Below are 17,083 nucleotides of genomic sequence, written 5' to 3'. Positions count from 1 at the left end.
AGGGCCCCAAGCTTTAAAATGTATTCGGGCTGGCCGTCCGGCCGCTGCCGACTTACGCTGACAGCCCAGGGGGTCAGCGGCGCTCAGTCCGTGGTGGTTGGGCTTGCACTGGTCACACTTGGCTCCTTCCACGTTCTCCTTGCACAAGCACTGGCCGGCCACAGACCCCAAAGCAGGATCAGAGTGGCTCACACAAATGCCACCCGATAAGGTCCCGTCCGGGTCACATTCACAAGCTGGGGACACAGACATGCATTATCTTAGTTAATTGCAAATTGTGGGAAACCTGAGATATAAACATAGCCGTTAACTCATGCTATAGTACTTTATTTTGTTTAAATAATTAAATATGTTTAAACAACTAGACCAGTGGGCGAGGATTGTTTAGAAATGTCTCTCAGATCTCCGGCCTTGGAAAATGTTGCACAATTCCATCTGTATCTATCTATCTATTATCTATCTATCTATGGAGAGAGGAGGGAGGAAGGGGGAGAGAGAGAGAGACTTTTAAGTGATTCTAAAGTAAGATGATCAGAGGAAGACTGCTATTAGGAAAACTGCATGTGAAGAATAGATTAATTTGGGGGGTGATGAAAATGTTTTAGAGCTAGGTAGAGGTGCTGATCGCACAGCTTTGTGGTAGGAAACTGTTCATCGCAAAATGGTCAGTTTTATGTTATGTCCATTTCACTTCAATAAAAGATTAAAGAAAGAAAGACTCCAAAGGTGAGAATAATGTCTAGAGGCAAGTAGGAGTGGGGTGCTGTAATGAAATATACAAATACAGATGTGAGAGAAAAAAAACCACATAAAATGTCTATCAAAACTCCGAAACGTGGTTAAGAAAGTATGTCTGCCCTTCCCCCTCACAGAAAAATAAGGATAAGTGTGATCATTCTTTAATTCTTCATGGAAGGAGCACGTATGAGAAAGAAAGGGGAAGAAGAGCAAGGAAGGCTTACACCACTGGTTTCTTTTTGGAAATCTGCTGGCGGGGCAAAAGCTTGGATGAAGAGATTCTGCAAAATGAGATAAACGATCACCTGTAGCCAAGGAGCAGCAGAAGCACCGGCCACCCTTTTTCTTTTCAGCAGAAACTGGAATAACTCAAGAAAGGAGTCGAATATGAAAAGGGATGCTGATGGTGTGAATCATTCCAGAGGGGAGAAGTTATCAAAGGCAGAGCTTGATGTGATACAAGGAAGAACTCTCTGATAGTTCGAGGTGCCCAACACCCCTCAGTGTTGAGGGGTGGTACCCGGGAGAGGCTGGGGCAGTAGTATTGACTACTGCGGCTCTGGTAGAGAGGACGGGTCTGTTGGTGGACATCAGATGACCACTTGGTGCTGTGTTTCCAAGGGACGCCACTTTTAAGGAACGCAATAAAGATGAAAAAAATGACTATCCTCGGCGCTTGGGTGGCTCAGTTGGTTAAGCGTCTGACCCTTGATTTTGGCTCAGGTCATGATCACACGGTTTGTGAGTTCCAGCCCCACATTGGGCTCTGCGCTGTCAGCTTGGGATTCTCTCTCTCCCTCTCTCTCTCCCTCCCTTTGCCCCTCCCCTGCTCATGCTCCCTCTCTCTCTGAAAAAAGAATATCCTGATTCGAAGAAATAGTTATGTTCACATTTATACATGTTTACTTTGGATTCACAAAAACAAACTCCTCATATCTAAAGCCATGTTATGTAGGTTTATATAACAACTGTTCAGGTTAGAGAGTTCGATGGAAAAAACCTACTCCCACCAGTTGTTTGGTGGTATTGAAGCAAACGCTCGGTTGTCAGACAGACTCTTTTGATTTTCAATTGTTATTGGATTGTGACTGGTGATGAAATCTTATTATGGAAAAACAGCATTCGGTCCGGCTTAGTTTGGAAAAACCAGAATTTTCTTCTAATTAAATACAGTTGCTTCTAGAAAGGAAGGAACAAGCTGGAGTCATTTTAGAAGTAGCCAAAAGGAAAAATGTCAACTTTATCTGAAAGACACTCCAAAGGGTCAGCCCTGAGTTCCAGAGTATAATTTAATTATGCGCTGAAGTAGCCTTTGGGGAAGGGATGTGGGTGAATGGGTAGTAATTTTACTTTGAAATAACCCTAAGTCATGGCCTTAGAAGTCCAATAAAACTTCTTGGCATCACACAACTTAACTCCAGCAAACTCTTATTATCGGCAGTTGAATCTACCAAATCTTTTTTGTTGTTGTTTTTTTCCCCTGTATCACATTTGGCTGTGTTTTAATCACAGCAGACTTGACATTAGTCAACCCCTATGCCTGGAATCTGATCATGTAAATATTTAGGCGCAAACGAGGACAATTTAGAGAAAATTTATAGGAGACTGCTAGTCAGTCTTAATAAATGCCATTTGTATACACAGACTTCCACACACACAAACATGTGTTTAGGGAAACTGGGGAGTCTCTTGAAGATTGTTTTTACAGGCTCATTTGCCTTTACTTAAAAAAAAAACCTCCTTGTATATATAGAATAGCCTCTTAATTTTACATCTGGGTACCAGTTTTCTTGACTCAGTTTCCTTTAGAAGTGCTATCAAGTGGCTTTTTTTTTTTAAGTTTATTCATTTATTTTGAGAGAGCGAGTGAGCAGGAGGGGCAGAGAGAGAATCCCAAGCAGGCTCTGCACGGTCAGCACAAGAGACCGATGTGGGGCTCGAACCCACAAACCACGAGATCTTGACCCAAGTTGAAACCAAGAGTCAGACACTTAACCAACTGAGCCACCCAGGCACCCAGATACTAAGTGGTTCTTAAGGAACAAGACGTTGGTTAGTGTGAATATCTGACTTGGTTACTTGCAGTCTCTTTCCAGATTCCTAGGTTAGATAACCTTCGGAACATTATATTTTCCCCTGATTCCACCTAAGAAAGCAATTCCTTTTTCTTTTATAAATGCATAGCATTTAAAACATTAATAAAAGGTATGTGTGTGGGGGGCGGAATATAGATTCTGGTGACAAAGTAGGACACTGATTTAAAGTAGGAAATTGTTTTTTTCTGAGCATTCAGTTCTTTGTCTCAATTTTAAACAGATCACGTTAGGTAAACTTTTATGTTGTCAGGCGCCCACTCCACAATCTGAACAAAAACTTCATTTATGCCTTTTCTACGCTGTGAGGATTTAAAGTTTGAAATCTAGGATGTTGTGTACATTCTGGTGGCTACTGAATTACTTCTGTATAGGACTTCATTTTATGCATGATGATCGCATAAAGTTGGAAGTTGTAGTTTTATAGCAAACCCCTCCCCCCTCCCCCCCCCATATAATAATAGACTGGTGACAGAGAGTAAGAAGCAGGATTTCTGGGTATGGGGAGAGGCAACGTTCCATGGGTCTTGGGTACCCGCGCAATTTTTACTCAGTGTCCTGGCAATGCAAGATGGCTCTTCACCCAGCCCTTTCCCAACGTTGCGTTGTCAGCAAGCTACTTTCAGGGATGAGGTCACGTCTTCCCCTGGACAAAGAACAAGCACGCTTCTCCTTGCTGTAAAAGCAATGAATGCTCCAAGCGCTGTGTCCCTGGGCTGTGACATAGACTCATTTGTATGTGGGATCCACCTGGCATCCTTTGAGTTGCCCCATGGGACTCAGGGCTTGGAGACATGGGAACACACACCAATATAAACATCTTGTTACTTCCTGTGCTATGAGTACTAAAGTCCTTTGTCTCTAACCGGGGAGTTTCGTGTCTTCTGCCAGCATCCACGAACCAATAACAAGCTACTTGTCAGTCTGCAAGTAGAGTGAGATCTTAGATCCAGTAGTTACCCGCGCTCAGTACTTGAAATCAAGTTTATCTATGAGATAATCCACAGCAGTGCCGGGACCAGAGTTGAGACCAGCAAGATGCCTAGGGCCAAAATTTAAGGAGGTGGTCACTGTCTGGTTAATGCAAATGGCAGGTGATAACCTCGCACTTACATCACTCTGAGAGAGTGTGCTACCTGAAATGTTGGGATCTGGGTCATTCCCTTGCCTCACTCTGGTCTCATTCCTCCAGGGAAATTCAATCTGAAATAATGATGAGACAGGTTTTCATCAGCAAAAATCGAAGTGTGAAAAAACCAAGTGCTGGCCAGGGTATAGAGCAATGAGAGTACTCAACCACTGTTGGTGTGGGTGCTAACTGGTACCCCCACTTAGGGAACAATGTGGTACCATCTAATCAACTGGAAGAAGTTCATACCCCATGATCCATTAGTCCCACTTCTTGGTAGGACTCTTAGGGAGAGGTTTTGTGCACTTGCACAAGGCCACATATACAAGAATGCTTTTGGGGGGATCAAAAGAAAAATGGCCAAATAGATTCTGTCATATCTATAGGAAGAAAGAGTTCTATACAGACATTACACATAGATCTTAAAATTGGAGAATTAGAGCTACCTGATATGGACCAATCTCAAAAACGTAATGTTGGGTGAAATAATCAAGGATACATACAGCGTAGTATCATCTATGTAAAGCTTGAAAACATGCCAACATACGTTGTTTGTAGACAAGAACATGTAAAAGTGTAAAATCCAGCACTGTACTGGTAATTGCCAGTTATATGAGAGTTTATCCCCAGAAAGGAAGGTAACAGTGGGGTACCTGAGTCACCTGTATCGCGGTCATGTGTTATTAAGGTCCTGAAGTTGCCCTGGGGTAAGACATTACATTTTGACACAATTGCTGGTGGGCATATTATTACAGTATTCCCTCTTATTTTTATATGCACGAAACATTCCATTTTCAACGGCTGAGATTAAAGACAAGATGAAAGATTTTTAAAGATTAAAACAAAGATGGTAAGCGTTAGCTTATGTGTCTTCTCAGCAAAGATGAATGGTCTACAGCCGGTCAAATGTAGCCCATTTCACTACAGACCTTCTCCTTAAGGCGAGGCTCTGATAAACCCATCGGAAGCTGATAATTTCCTAAGTCGAAAATACACTTAATACATCTAACCTACCGAACGTTACAGCTCAGCCTCGGCTACCTTAATCACGCTGACAACACTTATTCTGGCTGACAGTTGGGCAAAATCTTCCTACACACAGCCTGTCTTACAATAAAGTGTTGAATGTCTCGTGTAATTTCCTGAATACTGCACTGATAGTGGAAACTGGTTGTATGGGCCCAGAATGGTTGGTTTTTTTAAGTGATTTTTTTCCCCCAAATGTTTATTTTTGAGAGAGAGAGAGAGACAGAGTATGAGCGGGGGAGGGGCAGAGAGAGAGGGAGACACAGACTTTGAAGCATGTTCCAGGCCCTGAGCTGTCAGCACAGAGCCCAACGCGGGGCTTGAAGCCACGAACCCTGCGAGATCACGACCTGAGCGGAAGTTGGAAGCTTAACCGACTGAGCCACCCAGGCGCCCCCAGAATGGTTGCAAGCGTATGGGTTGCTGAGGCTCCTGACCAGGGGTCTGACTGGGAACTGTCCCTAGCTACCTGGCCCAGCATTGGGAAAGAGGATCATCTGCGTATGGGCTGGCCTGGGAAAAGATCCGAGTTCAAAATTCTAAGCAGATTTCTACTAAATGCCCATTGCTTTGGCACCGTGGCAAAGTTGAAACATCCGAAGTGGAGCGGGCCAGGGTGGGTCGGGTCTCCCATGCTCAGCTACTTCCCCAGGGGACCCACAGGACACGCAGGTGTCTGCAGCACCTCCTGAACCACCCGCCCCCTGCTGGCTGAATCCGGAATAGTTTCCTGATTCACCAGTGTCGGCCACCCACATGGGGCTGCGGGATGGACCCGGATTATTTGGCCCAGCCTGTGGTGAGAAAGGAAAGCTCTCAGAACCGAGTGCCTTTTCAGACTGCCCCCCCCGCCCCCCCCCCAGGCCCCTAAATGCTGCTAAACCGAGTGGGGGCGGGGGGTGCCTGCAGCCCAAGCGAGACCTCTCCATCGGCCTTCGCTCACACGTGTGGAAGAGACAGGCCAGAGGCCGGGGACTCACGGATGCACGCGTAAGGATCGGACATGGCCCTGAGCGGGTCCCTGTAGAAGAGGGGTCTGCAGCGGTCACAGTGCTGTCCCTCCGTGTGGTGCTGGCAGTCCTCGCACACGCCCCCGCTGCGGCCGCCGCTCGCCAGGTACGCGGTCATGTCGAAGTGACAGCGGTCCGAGTGGCCGTTGCAGCGACAAGCTGAGGAAGGAGAGGGGTTAGGAGAGACTGGCCAAGGTCTGGGGGACCACCAGGCAGCTGTTTGGGCACAAATCACTGCAGCCCCAGTGCTCCGCCGACTTGTTAGAAATATACCAAGTACTTGAGGATTAAAGCAGGTGCTTTCGAAGGATCTTTCTAGTACTCTGATTCTGTGTATATATATATATATATATATGTGTGTGTGTGTGTGTGTGTGTGTATACACACACACACATATATATATATATATATATATATATATATATGTGTGTGTGTGTGTGTGTATATATACACACACACACAGAATACACACACACACACACACACACTGATAGTACTCTGATTCTGCTCACATCTTCCTTCCTTCCTTCCTTCCTTCCTTCCTTCCTTCCTTCCTTCCTTCCTTCCTTCCTTCCTTTTTTACAATCAGGTAAACAAAAGTAAATCATTTGGGTGATCTGGGAGCCCTAGAGTGCAGCTTTATTGCTTGGAGAACTTTGTTTGTCTTAGTGGTGAAGTCTGTGCTGTGTGCCTTGTTGGGTTTTCCCTGTCAACAGCAAAATCTTAGGCTCTGTTTTGCTGGGTCTCGCACACTGGGACTCCCCTGGATGGGACGTTTTTTAGAGACCTCTTCCACTCACCTCTCACTGCCCCAATCCTATTTTTCCCCAGTCTGGGAAAAGAAGCTGAGTAACAAGTTTGTATGGACTTCCCTCAAAATTCAGAGGCAGCAAACGCATTGCCAAAGAACCCTCTACCTTATTAGCCTAAATATTTTATAAAAGCTACAATAGCCTGTCAAAGTTTGTCCCAGTCCTCACCTCTCCTATCCTCTGACATGTGTTTAAGGCTGCGTTCACGGAATGGGTGATTCTTCAGGAAAAGGGTAGGGATCTCTGTACCAAATCTAGTCCCCACTGATGTTGCCGTTACATGGTTCTGCCCCTCCTCAGGGAAGGGACCACACAACACGCGGATGGTTTCATTTTGTGAATTAACGTGCCTTTTGTGGTGTGAGGGTCTGAGAAGTTCGTCTTCTTCTATGGGAGGTAATGGGACACATTAGGATATCCCACGATTGGAGCTGGGAGCCACGAGTTTGCGGCCTCTGATGCCCACAGCTCCACTGAAATGAACTCGATGTTGTTCAAGCTTAAGGACACAGGCTGAGAACCTTCCCCACATACCTCTGCACGCGTTGTCCTGGAGGCCTGCTGCCGGCCTCCATGGAACGTCCTGGAAGAAGCCCTTGCACCTCTCACAGTTCGGGCCATCTGTATGGTGCTGACAGACACACTGGCCGTGAACCTGCGTGGTGTGAAAAGAGGGCTTTGCTCTGAGGATGCTGGGGTTCTCAAGGTGGAAAAGGCAGTACCACGCCAGGTGCCTCTTCGGGTCTTAGCTTTCCTTGTCTACCTTCTATTATCTCCTTAACCAACTTCCACGTTTGGAAAAAGTTTAAGATGTTCGGGAACCATCTACATTTTCTTTGGCATTTCTGAATTCTAGTTTCAGGGCAACACACAATGAGAGACAGGATCGGGGGGCAGAGAGAGGGAAAGACAGGGAGGGAGAGGGGGGGGGGAAGGGTGGTTAAGGGAAAGAGGGAATTAGAAAACAGAAAGAACCTGGAGCAAAGCATATGATTCTCTTGGTTTGTCCACAAAATGCACCATATACCCAAGTTCAAAGAAACTTGTACTTCCAGGGAAATAGGAACTGGCTGACAGGGAAGGTGCAGAGTTTCAGCATCCAGCCTTGTCAGCTTGTGGCTCATAGTTTAAAATTATGTAGCAGACACACCCTCAGGACTCTGCGCAAACAGGCATTTCTTCCACCGCATCGCTCTTTTAAGACTCATCCCAGGGATGGAAGAGATCAACACCAGGAACAGCCATTCCCGGCACAGGAGTGCTACTTGGAGTGACCATTTCTACAGCGGCAGGCATCCCTCGGACACCCTGGCGTGGAGTACACCCTCTCTCGCACGAGAGACCTTCGAGAACTTTTTGTGGGAGAATGCACGCGAAACAGGGTCCTCGCCACTAAAGCTCCATTCCCTAAAAAGCAAATAAACAAGAAGGGAGCACGACGGGCTACCCTGAGCTCACAGATGAGAAATGCTGCTCATGGAGTCATCTGGGGCAGAGCCCGCAGGAACTGCGGGTTGAATGATCCCTGCCCCAACACAGAGCTGTCACTTCGAATGTGGATCCCCATGGAGAGGTTCTGACCCACGTTCGGCACCAGTGCCGTGAAGGAAAGGGAAGAGAGCCAGCTGCCCTCTGGGATCGATCAGTGACTTACCATTCCAGGAGGGCTGAAAACGTCTCCCCGCACTTTCTGCACGGGGCCGCATTCGCTAGCGTGGCCGTGGCAAAAACAGCTGCCCCCCACCACCATGTTGGACAGAGCGTAGTAGTAGTTATCCAGAGAACCGTTTTCCCTCCTTCCAAGCAAGGTGTCCCCCAGGGTGTGGAGTTTGGTGAAGTTGATCCTCAGGTTTGTTAATGTCACAAGGTCTGGAGAAATGATAACAGCAAAGGAAAGCACACTTCATGGGCTATGGACATGCAATGCAAAGGGATGCCCCCAACACAGAATTTTAGAAAAAGAATTTGTGCAAGAATAGAGAGTATCTCATACCCTGGATGTAGGGGCTGTAGGGGTTTTCTATTTCAAACCTGGGATCCAAAACCTTTAAAACGACCTGCAAAACAAATGCAGGTAAATGTATAGCATTTCACCCAAAACAGCATTGTGAAATATACTTTTTTTTTTTTTTAAGTAGGCTTCACACCCAGCATGGAGCCCAACAGAGGGCCCGAACTCATGACCCTGTGATCAAGACCTGAGCTGAAATCAAAAGTTGGATGCTCGACCAACGGAGCCACCTGGGCGCCCTGTTACTCTTAAAGAGTACCTCTTAAAGAGTATACTCTTAAAGAAGAGATCCTCACCTCACGAAAAGGCTGAGCCATTGCCTCCCAGCTGGCGTAGGATACAGATTATTATTTGGGTTCTCTTGTGAATAAAAGGGCCAACATGGAAATGAATCAAGCGTCTTAGTCATTCTGGTTCTTTATGCCCCCATGGTCCATGTAGGTGATAGCACTGGGGCTGGGAGGGAGGGACGGGGTCACAATTCAGTAGGTCATCAACTGGATCTGGCCGGGGATTCCAGAGACACCTTCTGCCATCAACCCTTTCACTCTGCCTGATAAAGAGTCATACCTCCCAACCCCGCTCCTCCCCTGCCCTTCTGCCTGTCACCCGCTTTGCTCAGAGGAAGGTCCTGGCAGATCCCTCCTGGGTGGTGGTTTACAGAGCACGAGATAACACAGCTATGTAGCAAGGGCTAGAAACAGATGCTCCTTCCTCTGGGTGTCCTGTGTCCTAGTGTCCAGCCTGGGTCTTGGTCCCCACTCACCCTCAGCAGGTGATGTAATCTCTCATGCAGGAGTATTGCTTGTAAGATGCTTACTATTTATCTGATTTTGAAATTAATTCAGGACTCATTTCAATTTAAACACGTTCATGCTTTATTTTTTTTTTTCAACGTTTATTTATTTTTGGGACAGAGAGAGACAGAGCATGAACGGGGGAGGGGCAGAGAGAGAGGGAGACACAGAATCGGAAACAGGCTCCAGGCTCTGAGCCATCAGCCCAGAGCCCGACGCGGGGCTCGAACTCACGGACCGTGAGATCGTGACCTGGCTGAAGTCGGACGCTTAACCGACTGCGCCACCCAGGCGCCCCAACACGTTCATGCTTTAAAAACCAACAGCTAGAGGCCCATGGGTGGCTCAGTCAGTTGAGTGTCTGACTCTGGACTTCGGCTCAGGTCATGATCCCAGGGTCGTGGGATTGAGCCCCATGTCAGACTCTGTGCTGAGTGTGGAGCCTGCTTGAAATTCTCTCTCTCCTCTCTCCTCTCTCTCTCTCTCTCTCTCTCTCTCTCTCTCTCTCTCCCCCCCCCCCTTTCTCCTGCTCACACTCTTTCTCTAAAACAAAAGCAACAGAACTCAAGTTATATTTCAGTAAACACTACCTAAATTGTTTTCATTTAAATGAACCGCATTAGAAAAAAAAAATGGTGTAACCTCTATCCGAGAAATCCAAGAAAGGAAATGCTACCTCTCCACCAGATGAGGGTTCAATATCCGAATATTTGGAGTCACAGACAAGGTCTCCCACTCCCTGGGCTTGGCCAGAAGTGATATTGGGAAAGGAAGCAGCACAGTCTTTTGCAAAATATTTGAGCACTTTCCAGGTGTGTCCATAGTCTGTGGAACGTTCGACTAACATAGCAGCAGGCCGAAAAGTCTAGGAAAACGGGAGGGAAACTTGTAATGCTTCGCAAAGGCAGATTTCATTATCCACTGCAGACTGAATATTTGTATTCCCAAATCTCAGCTTTTCAAACTTTATTTGTATCTCTTGAAATCCATTAGCAATGAACACACAGAAATCTCTTTCCAGTCGGGGGGCGAGCAGTCACGAGCGCATACTTTGCCTCGAATCTGGTTCCATTTGAAAACTGTGTATGGGCTGTGTGAATTATTCATCAAAGGAGAGCATATCGATGTTTTAAAAAGTCAGCGTAACTGATATGTTACAGCAATTTGTATGTGGTTTTCTTTGACTAGAAGAACCCTTTTCTCTGGCAAACTCTTACACATCCTCCAGAATCTACCGTGAAGCTTATTCTGATTTCTTACAGCAGCGTTAGCCTCATCAAGGAAACTATCAGCATTGTGATTGTATGTCGGTTCCCGCACTGACAATTTTGTATTATGATTTTAAATTTCTATATATGTTTGTATCCTTGACTAGACTGTGAGCTCTTTGAGGCCAAAGACTTGTGGGTTTTTTTTTTTCATTTTTCATTTTATTTATTTTTTTACTGTAACTCAGCTTCCGGGCTGACAACAAAATTAGAATTTTGATGAAATATTTGAGAATGACTACAGCACAGGATTTCCCTGGCATCTAATCCTTAGTAAAGACCCTTTCATTTTTCTGCCTCTTTTGATCACAATCTTTCCATGGTTTCCAAAATAATGTTCAGTTTCTGTTTTTTTTTTTCTCCTGAAAATCATTTTTCTAGCTCTTGTGGTCCCTCTCACCCTAGGGTTTAAAATTTTCCTCTTTGCTGTATCTTGTAAGATTTCCTTCCTTCCTTCCTTTCTTCCTTCCTTCCTTCCTTCCTTCTTCTGTTAACCATATAAGTTATTAATTAATGAGCAGTAGAGTTTTCACTTGTTTTATTTTGTTTTCCACTCAGGAACAAAGGGTCAAATTCTGCACAAAGTTCGAGTAGAGATTTTGTGCTCTACCCAGAAGCAAGGAAGTGAAATCCCGGGTAAGCCCAGCACCTGGTAGGTAGATAAAAGGGGTGACAAGCCCACACATCTGTACCTTAAAAGTCAGAATAAGGTGGCTGAACTGAAATAACGCCTCTAGGTCCAATCTGATGCTGACATGATCAAGACCTGAAGAAAAATCCAGAAAGAAGGAATCAGTGATTTTGAGAGACCCCTATTTACCCCTATTTAATCCTTCCCTGTGGCTTGTCTGTAAAAAATAAAAACGTGTGAAATTACATGGCTGGGGATCAACACTCTTTCCTAGTCTTTTACAGTGGTTTCCCAGAACACTGCACACCCAGGAGAAGGTCTATTTGAGAGCAGTACAGGTTTTACTCCGACTGTGCCCACATGCACGTTATGGTGGCGGTGCACACGGCCACTGTGTGGCAGTGTTACCTACCACCAAGGAAGTTCGCCCATTTCCCATAGGTCCTAAGCAGCAAGTGCCACCACTTGGCGGGGAGGGAGCTCATTTCCTTGAACTCACAACCTGACTGCGTATGTGCGTAAAGGTGCGCTGGGAAACCGGTGCATGGTAAACATCGAAGCATCCTTTTCTTCCAGCATCTGCTTGATAACCACTTGGACTAGTTCTATTGTCACTTAGCGTAAGACACAGCCTGGAATATTCCCCTGGGAGTGAGAATCTGCAGCTCCTCTGGGGCTGAGGAGAAGAAAGTCCTATCCTGAGAGAGCTAGCTGCCATTCACCTCCAGCCTGGATGTGCAAGACCGGCCCCAAGCTGGACACGGGGAAGCCCCGATCGCTCTAGAGCGGCGCTGTCCCATAGGAACAGAATACGAGCCACCTGTGTCATTTCAAATTTCCTAGCAGCCACATTTAAAAGACGTAAAAGCAAGCAGGTGAAACGACTTTTAATATTTTTAACCCCATATACCAAAAACCGTCTCGTTTCAACATGTACTCAATATTTAAAAAAATTACTAATGTTTTATTTTGCTACTACCAATGCCTATTTTTTTTTTCCAAAGGAAGTCTTAGAAACCTGGAATGGTTTTACACCGATGTCACATCTCAGTGTGGGTTAGCCGTGTTTTAAGTGCCCGGTAGCGCATGTGGCATTGGGCTCCCTCCCGTACTGGACAGCAGCTCTGAGAGCAGTCAGTAACTGAGCTGCATGAACCAGAGGCAGTTTTATTTGTGGGTGCATCACTTGGGAGGGTTCGCCGCTGAGAGGGCAGCCCCATTCCTGGCTCCGGGTCAAGAGTCCCTCACCCTTTCTGGAAAGGAGATTGCCTTTCCCCTCTCAAAAGTTCTTGGCTGAGAACCCTTGTTTTATGCGATCCGCTTTGGTGGAGGGGCGCTCCCGTGAGGCTATGTGCAGCAAATGCTGGACATGTGGGTTAAAACTGCCGCTAAGCAAAAATGGCCTGAGCGAAGGCACGTGGCTCCTGCAAAGGCATCGCATACATGCACTAAGGAGGGCCCAACTAGAGATTCAGGATTAGGATCCAACATGAATTGGCATTTTAGTAGACACACCAATCATGCTTGTCCAATGGAAGGCATAGGAAAATAGCCTCATATTCTGCTTGCCTTATATGTTACGATCCTATATATTCTGACTATTCCCACACTCCCCTAATGGTCTAGGACCCCCTGTGGGAAATAGGTTTAGGCATCTGAAGAGAATAGAGGGATTGTAGCCCAGGTACAACATATAGAGATGCAACAAAGGGAATCATCTTGTGGGGTGAGGGTTCCAGATTGGTGCTGAAGGGGAGCTGTCATGGGTGAGTCAGCCTACATTCATTCAAGCACGTAAGGCCCACGCCTGAGTTTGGACATGAGGCATCCCCAGTTGGGACCTGATCAGGGCACCTAGGAAATATGGATGGTCAGGGCCGATGCGAGTTTCAAAATCACAATTGTTCATGAGCAGAGAAGGGCATAAATCCAGGCAGAAAAGAACGTCAGCCAGTAGCCAACTATCCTTTCAATTCAATTTTTATATTAAAATATTTGGCTTGCAGCAAGAAATGAAATGCTCTTTTCCTCTCTCCTGCATGTGTTGCCGAGGGACAAAGTACAGGGTGGGAACTCTCAGATTTCCCCTGGCGGTGTTAATTCCATTTACAGGAGTGTGTTTCACATTAGGGTTAATGCGTGAAGCTTTCAGAGTTATGTGCTTAAAATACACTTGGATTTCTCTGAAGGAAAATAATCTCTCCTGAAATGAAAATAAAGTTTGTTCTTATACAGGCTTTAACAGTGCTAGGGGATACTTTTCCATTCCAGTATAACTCCTTGCTGTGAAATTGTTGAGATCGTACAGAAAGATATTGGATTAAAAACGTAAAGAAATGGATAATCTGGAAAGGAACTCAGTCATACCGTTTTCAGCTTGCCACCATTTCTTGTCTCTCCCTGGTTCAAAACTTGTAATGACATTCTCAATGGTGTGGCTCTGGGATTGCGTATACGGGTCATAGGGAAATCTGGAGTCACAGATGAAACATTTTTGTTCCCCCTGGAAAAGACCATCATTTCAGTAAGAAATAAAGACCCATAATTACTTATTGTTGATATCAATTTGAAAACAAGCTGTACTTACTATATTTGTCTTTCAATCTGGCTAAAAATAAAAAGCAGAGGAAATAACAGGACATCAATTTTTCCATCAATAGGTGCTTAAATACAATAACAGACAAAATAAGAATTAGGACCTAGAAATTTTATGAATTTGTACATTGGGGGCAAAAATGCAAACTTATGCGGAACTAATTTTTGTCTTGCACAAGAGGCAGGTGACCTGGAGGTTATGTTAAACCGTAGAGAAGTAATCAGGATACGTTCTTCGAGTAGGGATTACTTTCTGTAGTCAAAAGCAAATATTTGGCAAGAAACTAATGCAACACTCGGCCACCAGGTTATCTGCAACCATCCTTTTTTTTCTCTCTCAGACACAGTTTTTGGTAGAAAAATTTCCATGACCAAAACCTCTCCATCACCGCCGTGTGGATGTTGTAAAAGATTCTCATTATACTCGTAACAGAGAGGCCTGCCCTCTTGTCTTCCAGACCGGAAGGTCTTATTAGTGAATTGGAATTACTTTACTTGGAATGGACTTTCCAAGGTTGCAACAGCCAAGAGTGGTCTTTGAGTTTGCCTAATTTAATGTACCCATTTGTGGCCGTACTTACTTAAAGCCCCCAAGGAAATCCCCAAAGACTCCCAAAGGACTTCCAATGGCTTGCACAGTTGTTCCTGGCTACTACTACTTGCGGGACCCCAGAGGAGCATTTTTGCAAAACTTCCAGGAAGTGGGGACTGTTTATTATAATCCTCCATACTGGAAGTTGACTATAACAGATGCGCCGGTAGGTGTTCAGCAAACCGATTTGACGTCCAGATTGTTGCTTACAAGGGCTATACAACCTGACCAGGACCATCTCTTTGCCTTTCCTTCCACGAGTCTTCCCTTGATTCACTCAATTCTAGCTACACTCACTCCTTGCTCTTCCCTGAGTTCACCGGGAACTCTATTGCCTTGCCATCTTGACACGAGCTATCTCTGCTCCCCTCTTCTCCAACCCTCAAATATTCCTGTCTCTTGCTCCTTCCCTTCTTCCGGGTCTCTGTTTAAAGGCCATCCTCTCAGAGAGACTTCTACTTAAAATATCACCACCTCCTTATGGCTTCTGCCACTCTTTATGCCTTACCCTGCTTTATAATATCTTGTAAGCCGTTATCACCACTTGAGACTATATTATATAGTTGTTGGCTTGTTGTCTGTCTCCATCATTAGAATTTAAGTCCAATGAGGGTGGGACTTTGTTGTTTTCTTAAAATTTTTTCTTAACATTTATTTATTTTTGAGAGACAGAGACAGAGCATGAGCAGGGCAGGGGCAGAGAAAGAGGGAGACACAGAATCCGAAGCAGGCTCCAGGCTCTGAGCTGTCAGTACAGAGCCCGATGGGGGGCTCAAACGCACGAGCTATGAGATCATGACTGGAGCTGAAGTCGGCCGTCCAACCAACGGAGCCACCCAGGTGCCCCATGGGACTTTGTTTTGTATAAGGCCATATCCTCCTGACCTAGAACAGTGTCTCACATATTGTAGAGGCTGGATAAAATTTGCCAAATGAATGCATGGTGATTTTGAGGACTATTTCAGCTAGAGTCTGTCAAAGTAGACCAGCCTTTCAAGAGATCCATATAATCTTTTTAGAATCACTGGCCACCATAAGTCTTATACCCCCCAAAAAAAATGCCCTTTCAAAATTAAGGAGCAATGGAAGTGAGATCTGTTCTGCATATGGGGAGGCTTGCCCCAGACTTGCCCCTAAAAGAGCAGCAGAAGCTTTACGATTCCACCAAAAGGTGTCAAGCCTTCAAAAGATGTCCAGTATTACCATGGAAATTACTGGGGGAAACGCTTTACTGTCAATATCTTAGAAGCATAGTCTTTGGTGAGCCTGACTGGGGATGCTTGGTTGTGATGACGAGATGTGGAAGTCCCAACTTGGGTAACACTACGGGTCAATGTTGATTTGAAGCTTCCGAGGAGAATGTGTTGCTTGGTAGCAATTTTTTAGATAATCATGGGGAAACAAGTCCTCCTTCATGACACGCAAATGTTTAAGTAGACCGAGACTTACAGCCCTACCTGTAACGCTTTGTCAGCCTGAAGATTTCTTGAGATTTTTTCTTTCCCCCAGGTCTATGAGTTTAAGATTCCTGGGATTCTTGAGACAAAAGAAACCTTGAAGTTTGATTTACTTCTATTTTGGGTGGTGAAGACAGGAATATTAACTCCTAATCATTGCCAGAGTAGGTCATGAGTTGGCTGGGACAACAGTACGCAAATGTCAGTGGTTTAAGAACTAGAAGGGTAATGCCAGTGTTGGAAAGTATCTAATATTAGAGTTGAGAACCGTTTCTTTGTCCAGAGGACCCGGAATTGGAAAGTCACGTGTAGGGTGCCACATCCCACCTGGCCTAGAGTTGAACAAAACGTCTACAGTGTCATTTCCTCGCACACACAGAGAAGTTGCTTTCTTACACAAGTACTTCCCAAACTTAGAACAGTGCTAAGCCCTCAGGTATTGTCTTCACTTATTTATAATCATCCTCTTTTACTAGAAACCAATTAGAATCCAAAGCATTTCCCAGAGACCTCGAGGAGTTGCTTTAAATGAACAATACGTGGAAAAGCCTGGGCCTCTAACATCGGGCTTCCGTCCAACTTCCCGCCTGCACATCCTCTCATTTAAGGGGTTGACGTGATTGCCTTGGGCTTTTCAGCAGGTATGATACTCAGATGACCTTGGATGCTTGTTTGGGTCCCCGAGCACGGAGAAGAAAAAAACTATAAAGCAGCTGATCCTTTTCTAAAACTGGTCTTTAAGGGAAAGAAAAAAGGCCCCCAAATCTGTTGACACTGGGATCTTACGGCTTTTAGACAAGACAATTTCCAAGTGGCTTTGTGAGGCTGGCATGCAATCAATTCAAAGTTCACACTCCCCCCCCCCCCCCCACCTAACGCAGAACAGTGAGAACCCACATTCAGTATAATGGCCTTGAGACCCTG

The 17,083-nt window shown here is 45.4% G+C and overlaps 1 protein-coding gene across 6 annotated transcripts in view; it reads right to left on the bottom strand.

The window, feature by feature from the left end:
* Window positions 1-17,083, bottom strand: part of LAMB4 (laminin subunit beta 4) — a 112,733-nt gene that overhangs the window by 78,402 nt on the left and 17,248 nt on the right. For all 6 annotated transcript variants that reach the window (XM_045052248.1, XM_045052249.1, XM_023250243.2 and 3 more), the window contains 8 exons: window positions 13,883-14,018; window positions 11,577-11,650; window positions 10,293-10,481; window positions 8,802-8,865; window positions 8,463-8,677; window positions 7,343-7,463; window positions 5,967-6,155; window positions 57-236 (listed from right to left, as the gene is read on the bottom strand). In XM_045052248.1, the coding sequence (XP_044908183.1) occupies window positions 57-236; window positions 5,967-6,155; window positions 7,343-7,463; window positions 8,463-8,677; window positions 8,802-8,865; window positions 10,293-10,481; window positions 11,577-11,650; window positions 13,883-14,018 (1,168 nt within the window). The remainder of the gene's footprint in view (window positions 1-56; window positions 237-5,966; window positions 6,156-7,342; window positions 7,464-8,462; window positions 8,678-8,801; window positions 8,866-10,292; window positions 10,482-11,576; window positions 11,651-13,882; window positions 14,019-17,083) is intronic.

Source organism: Felis catus, chromosome A2 (genome assembly GCF_018350175.1).
Source record: "Felis catus isolate Fca126 chromosome A2, F.catus_Fca126_mat1.0, whole genome shotgun sequence".
Taxonomy (NCBI): Eukaryota; Metazoa; Chordata; class Mammalia; order Carnivora; family Felidae; genus Felis; species Felis catus.
This window is presented reverse-complemented; position numbering and strand designations above follow the sequence as displayed.